This window comes from Antrostomus carolinensis, unplaced genomic scaffold, assembly GCF_000700745.2.
Source record: "Antrostomus carolinensis isolate BGI_N321 unplaced genomic scaffold, ASM70074v2 scaffold51318, whole genome shotgun sequence".
Classification (NCBI taxonomy): domain Eukaryota; kingdom Metazoa; phylum Chordata; class Aves; order Caprimulgiformes; family Caprimulgidae; genus Antrostomus; species Antrostomus carolinensis.
The window spans coordinates 1-6,625 of record NW_010331901.1 but is presented as its reverse complement, the minus strand read 5'-3'; the positions used below and the strand labels follow the sequence as shown (position 1 = coordinate 6,625).

The 6,625-nt window shown below is 42.9% G+C and overlaps 1 protein-coding gene across 1 annotated transcript in view; it reads left to right on the top strand.

Annotated features, from left to right (window-relative positions):
- The window catches only part of LOC104529120 (transcriptional enhancer factor TEF-3), a gene marked incomplete at its 3' end in the record, with an annotated part of 5,097 nt that extends 1,236 nt beyond the window's left edge, over nucleotides 1-3,861 (top strand). Inside the window, exons 3-5 of the mRNA XM_010173321.1 lie at nucleotides 1,788-1,843; nucleotides 2,590-2,720; nucleotides 3,688-3,861. Of these exons, the coding sequence (XP_010171623.1) occupies nucleotides 1,788-1,843; nucleotides 2,590-2,720; nucleotides 3,688-3,861 (361 nt within the window). The remainder of the gene's footprint in view (nucleotides 1-1,787; nucleotides 1,844-2,589; nucleotides 2,721-3,687) is intronic.
- Nucleotides 3,862-6,625: the final 2,764 nt, after the last annotated feature.

Genomic DNA, 6,625 nt, shown 5'->3' with positions numbered 1-6,625 from the left:
ATGATCTCCTGAGGTCCCTTCTAACCCTCACTGTTCTGGGATTCTGTGAATATAGTTTTTGGAGTACAGACAGATTCTCAGATTCTCTGATCACGGGTCTCAGATGTAAAGCCTGTGATTGAAGACAAACTGAGAGTCATGAGAGAATCTGAAATAGACAGAACCTTATGTCTTCATATGGTACCTTCAATATGGATTAGAGTCCTTTAAGGTGTCCCATGATTCAAGCAGCCTAATGTAGGCTATTTTAGGGAGCTACTGAGGGATAGTGAGGCTGCTGCAGCTCCATGCTCCCAAGTTCTACAGCCCTGAGCCACAGCCCCACTCACTCACACACACTGGATCCACCAGATGACAAACTCCTCTGTCAGTCAACCTCCAGACTCCACAGTTTCTCTCAGTCCCCCTGAAAGACTTCTTGCCCCTGGAGTCACGCACAGCTGGCTCCCAAATCATGTGCTTGCTGGCCAGTCTGGCTTGATCATGGCTAGTGATCACAGCCTCACTCGCTGCTGGCACTCCAGAAACACACACACACAGAACTGAGACCTCCTCGTGCAGGAAAACAACTAGAAATAGAATTTGGTGAGAAGATAGGGCAGACTGCACTGACAAGGTGCAGAGCAGGGACAGACAACTGCACTGACCTTCCTACATGAGACTGACACCTTTCATTGCCATATTCTCCCTAAACAGCCCCGTAATACATCTTGTGTGAGTCCAAAATCCTCTTCCCTTGCATCCCATAACATGTCCTATACCGTCCAGGCAGTAACCCCCACAGTGTGGAAGGTGACTGGTTTGTAAGCCTCCCCAGGGCTGGTTTCACAGCTGGACAATGGGGTAATGGCTCTCCTGGGACAGGAGCTCTGTTCCTCCCATGGGGTTACTGGGACTCCCCTGCCTTTGGTGGGCTGATGGTGCACCAGTGATGGCCCTGGGTGTCATTCTGTCAGAAAATTACTCAGGTTGCTCCTCCTGCCATTGTTCCTCTGTGCTTCTTTGTATGGGGACACACTTTTTATCTCATAGCCTAAGGCAAGCAATTTAACCCCACTTAAGGACAAGCAACTGTAAGGGAGTATGTTCTTCATGCAAGCTGTGAGTTCCTGCTCTCTTGTGGTGCTATTTTTAATGTTTGTGGAGCAGATCAGGGAACTATTAAAATACTTTGTGGGGAAAAATGGCTAGTGAAAGATTGGAAGTCATCCTAGGAGAAATAAAAAGTAGATTTTATGCCTTTAACTTGAAAGTGAATGAGAAGGCATCAAGGTGAGAAGTTCTTTTAGAAGTTTAAAAGTATCCGCAACCCCTGATGTCAAATGATGTTTCAGGATCTTTATTTTTCTTACAGTGGTGTTAAAATTAAGCTGAGCTGTCTTGAAAGCTAGGTTCAGTTGTGAGTGTTGAACATCTCTGAATCTGGGCCTAAAAGTCTTGAGAGGCATCCAGCCCAGATGTATATCCACTTCCATAAATTCAAATCTATCTTTGGTTGAAAGAAAAGGAGAAATGAATGGGCACCATTCACAACAGGCTGAGGAGGGTCTGAATAAGCAGTCTGCAGGGAAATCTTACACAGTCCAGTCCTGGCCTCTCACTGGTTTTTGAGTCTTTCTCCATGGCCCTCTCTTGCCCACACAGAAAGATCATTTCCCAAAGACACAATATGCCACTTTTTCCCTCAGGAGAAATACTTGATCTAATCGGCACAGACAGTTGGTCAAGAGTCTTTTTGTTTGTTTTGGGTTCTTTTTGTTAACTCTCTCTCTTGTGTACTTCTGTAGCGTGAAACCTTTTTCTCAACAACCTTATGCTGTACAGCCTCCGCTGCCATTACCAGGTAGGTAAGGAAATGTAGTTTCTTGCTTTGAAATTATAGTCCAACTTCCAAAATAGCCAACGCTTCAAAAAGTTTAAAAATTGATTAAAAAAAATATTTTTACCTATTGAAATATTTTAGTGAGCTTAAAATTAATTTTTATATAATTTCCCCTTACCACCACTTCAGAGAGAGCTGAAGCTTTTAATTTTGTTTTATTAAAAAAAAACATTTTTTCCTATTTTAAGTTGGTTGTTTTGGGGTTTCTTGTCCTCATAGCTCAGCAGAAAATAAAAGTTTACGTATCTCTACTGTTCTTCCACCATGCTGCATGTACTAGAACACTGTTTTCCATTATAACATGGTTGCCTTTCCAATTTCTCATTAAGTGGAACGACAAATGTCTTTTCCTTCTCAGTTTCCCTATTTGGAGAGGTTAATGTTCATGTTCATTCTGTTACTAAAGCAGTTTATTTCACTGCTCATTTAAGGCTCAATCTAGGTCCTCTTAAAGTTGCTGAACATGTTTTCTCTGGTGTCAAAACCAGGTAGATTGTTTTTTACATCACTCTCAACCCTGACAGTGCTGTTTTAGCAGAGGGTGACTAACAAACCATTTAGAGCACAGGTAGGGTGAGAACTTTGTGAATGATATTTTTGCATGATGACTGAAGCCATAAGAAAATGTAATTAGTCAGGTGCTCTCCTGGAAAGCTATCACCAACTTTTCTCTTTTCTCTTTTGTTATATAAATCCTGTCTGCTCAGGGTTTGAGTCTCCCACTGGTCTCTCGCCTTCCCCATCAGCACCAGCTTGGCAAGGACGAAGGGTTGCTAGCTCCAAACTTTGGATGTTAGAATTCTCTGCGTTCTTGGAACAACAACAAGACCAAGACACGGTAAGATACACACCTGACTTCCACCCCTCATTAATTTTTGGTCTTCAGGTAGCTCCTGTTCATCAGGGATATGTTCTACTACTGTATGTGTATGGAAATACTTAACTTCCTTGCTCTGCTGACAATAGAAAGCCATCTTTGGGAAACACAAGATGTCCTTCTTTTAGAGGATAGAATTGCCTATAGCGATATAGCCAGCTCTGTGCCATGTGCTTCTGGCCTCCCTTTCCAGGGTCATGGATGTTCACACACCAGAGCTCAAGGCACTGAGGTCATAAGCCAGTGGTACAGCATTCTAGCTGTCCCGTTCAGCCTTGGACGATAGACGCAGAATCAGACGATGGTAAGATCTCATGAAGCCACATATTTCTCTGGTGTGCTGGGATCTTAAGTTTGGGGGCAACTGGGATGAGTTTCAATTGGTGCGTTTCCACAGTGCCACGTATAAAATGTAAGACTTGCCTGTGAAAATCTCTAACCCTAAACCTTGTGATACTGCATCTTGAGACATACGTTGGTGACGGGCCAGTTACATTTCCTCTGTCTGAGATAGGACAGTTCAGAGGAGGTGGTGGTATTTGACCGGTACCTTGCTGTGGGATTTCAGGCACCTCTTCATAGGACAGGAGCACTGATATTTGACTGAGTGACCTGTGACAGGTAACACTCTGTATCTCAGATTATTTCAGACTATATAGCAGCAGCATGAGGTGATGGTTTAGGAGTGAACATAGAAAAAACCGAACAATTATGTTTCAGAAGAAGCAAGAAGCCTGGATGTATTGATAAAAAAGAAGTAACAGCATGAGCTGGTATTAGCAGAGATATTTCTCCTAATACTTCTGCTCTTGCTTTTAGAAAGTGCTATCAATTCTTCAGTGACTTCCAGTAGTCTTCTGTGAAGAACCATGAATGTTCAGTATGTAGTGAATGATTTCCTAATTCCATGTTTTTCCTCTTCTTGCAGTATAACAAACACCTGTTTGTGCACATTGGGCAGTCAAGCCCCAGCTACAACGACCCCTACCTCGAGGCAGTGGATATCCGGCAGATCTATGACAAGTTCCCTGAGAAGAAAGGGGGCCTGAAGGAGCTCTTTGAGAGGGGGCCAGCTAACGCCTTCTTCCTTGTCAAATTCTGGGTAAGGGAAGCACCCTTTGTAGGGTACCCATTTGCTGTGAAGTTCTCACTGTTGAAGCAGTGGCCTCGCTAGCTGTTAGAAGACTACCGCCTCCCAACAAATTTTCCTTGGGAGGCAACTTAATACAGTCACAACTGTCACTGGAGATCTTTTTTGACTGCACAAGGCCCTCATTCTGGCCTGGAGCAAGATTTATCTTTCACAATGTCATCTGTAGAGTTGTTCTTGACTACATTTGGCAATTTTATTTGCTAATAGTGTGGGCCCTTTAAAACTTTCTGTATAAGAGAAGAATTCAGAGGAAATTATTCTCTTCTACTCTCCTGTGTTCATTTTTCTCAGTGTTGAGTAACTTTGCAGTCAAGAGGCAACATTTTTCCATCTCTTCTCCTATGTCATTAGCTGCATTTTGTGCTACCCAACTACTAATAATTTACAGATGTATATTTACTGCGGGCACAAGGACAGACAAAAGATAAGAGAGACATATAATGAAATTAGATGATGCTGGTAATATATTACTGAAAGGACTTCTCGTAACTTGGCAGGAATCAGCTTACTCACTCAATTTGGATTTTTGTGAGTTAGCTGAAATTTGCAAAATCTATGCCATTGCACTTCAGGGTACAAACAAAATAGTTTTGGTGATTGATATTATCAAAGGTATTACAAGATTAAAAATGAGAGCGGCTTGGGGCAGTTGCATGCTGGATGGCTGAGGGAATGTGTAATTTGGAGCCTTTCACCTTGAGTTTACCACTTACAATTCAACCCCAGGTCAGGAGTGAGATGAGAAATGACTTTTCCTATCTCTTAATAAAAACTGACACCATAAAGCCTCTGAAATGGTGCTCTCAGGAGAAGGAAGAGTTGACTTAAGTGCCTTGAGATGCAACTTCCCAGCTGTCCCAAGCCTAGCCTTTCCAGAATGAGGTTGGAGAATGTTGGCTGGGAGTCTGCTGCTCATGTGTTTAGAGTGTTCGTTATTGGTGATTCCTGGACACATCATTTTATTACCCGGAGACTCTGTGCTACTGAGCTGGGTCCCCCATGGGATCAGCCTCTCTCAGGGTACAACAAAGCTTCCTTGGGAAAATGGAAACAAAAAGTAAAAGACCAGTCGTGTTCCGGGTGGAAGAGAAATACTTGGGAGAGACAGCAGGGTGTCCTTTGACAAAATCTAGGTAGTGATTACCCTACTAAGTGCTGTCTGGAAAAGGGAAGAGAAGCCCAATGTGACAAAAGAAAGGAGAAAAAAAAACCTAAGTAAGAGGGTATAGCTTCTAAGAAATGGTCCTTGGAAAAGTAGGAGCTGTGACAGCTGCTTCCAGCTGTGGAGTAGGGGTAGGTCTTCATGTTGAGGTGAGGAAGGTCTTCATATTGAGGTGAAGAGGACTTGGTCCTGTGTGGTATCACTCTGAAGGGCTTTGGAAGTTTCGGGAAGCAAAAGGAAGAGCTTAGAGGGAGACATTACATAGAGAGAATAAACCATTTTGAATTCCTTGACTTAAGAGGAGAGAAATCATAATGAAATTGTGATCCAGTGTGAGCATGATTTTATTTATCAGAACTGTTAGTGTGCTTTTGTGCTTGAAGGGTTGGGTTTGGGGATTGCGTTTCTTTGTTTTTTAATATCAGAAGGATAAATGGTGGCCTATGCATCACCTCAGACCAACCTAAGTTAGGCTTTTGAAGGATTTACATGGAGGGGTGTCATTAAGTTGGACTCTTTCTGAGCCCATGTGAGGTGTCTGGTGTTCGGAGGGTATTGACTCACTGAAATTGACTTGCATAAAGAGATGTGACATAGGATTGGCAACACCTTTACTCCAACATATACATGATGCCCTGAGGCTCTGCATCTGTACACTTACAATTACAGTGATATTTCTGGGCTTGCTTTAATATTTTGACTTTCTGAATCTTTTTTTGGTACTCTTGCATTGTTGGATCCCATCTGGAGTTCACAGCAGGTTTTATTGATGGAATAAAAGTGACACTACAGGCTGTCACTTACAAAGAAGCCAAGTTTACAAGTCAAGTCATTGATTGAGTGGGTGCTGCTAAGGCTTTGAAGAAGTAAATCATTCAGTCTTGTATTTGTTTCTCAGTGTAGACAGTAGTAGGGGATGAAGATACCACTTCTGATGCCATATTCTGGATGAGGAAGGATTGGGGCACTTTTATGACTTGCTCTAAGGCAATACAGCTGAAGCACTTCTAAAAAACTTTTCCTCCAGAAAATTTAGACTTTTTTGAGGAAAACTCCAAACCCTTTTTGTTGCAGAACTTGGTATGCAACATTCCTGAAATATTGTGGTGATGCAGTCTTATACTTAAACAAAGCACGTGAGCCGTGCCTGTAACGTGCCGTGCTGCACATGTCATGGGACCTGCTGAGTTGGGTGGTGTGTTTGGTACAACCTGTGTGGTAGGTGTGTTTGGTACAACTCCCCCACTCATAAACACTTCTCACAGAGAAGGCAATGCGATTTAAAAAAAAACAGTTTAACAAAACTGTCAAGGTTTTTGATGCTGTCTCCCACAACATCCTTGCAGCAAAGCTTAGAAGGTCTGGGATAGATGAGTGGATGGTGAGGTGGTTTGAGAACTGGCTGACTCCAGAGCTCAAAAGGTTGTGATCAGTGGTGCAGAATCTAGTTGGAGGCCTGTAACTAGCAGTGTCCCCAGGGGTCAGTACTGGGTCCGGTCTTGTTTAACATCTTAATCGATGACCTGGATGTAGGGATAGAGTCCAGCCTCA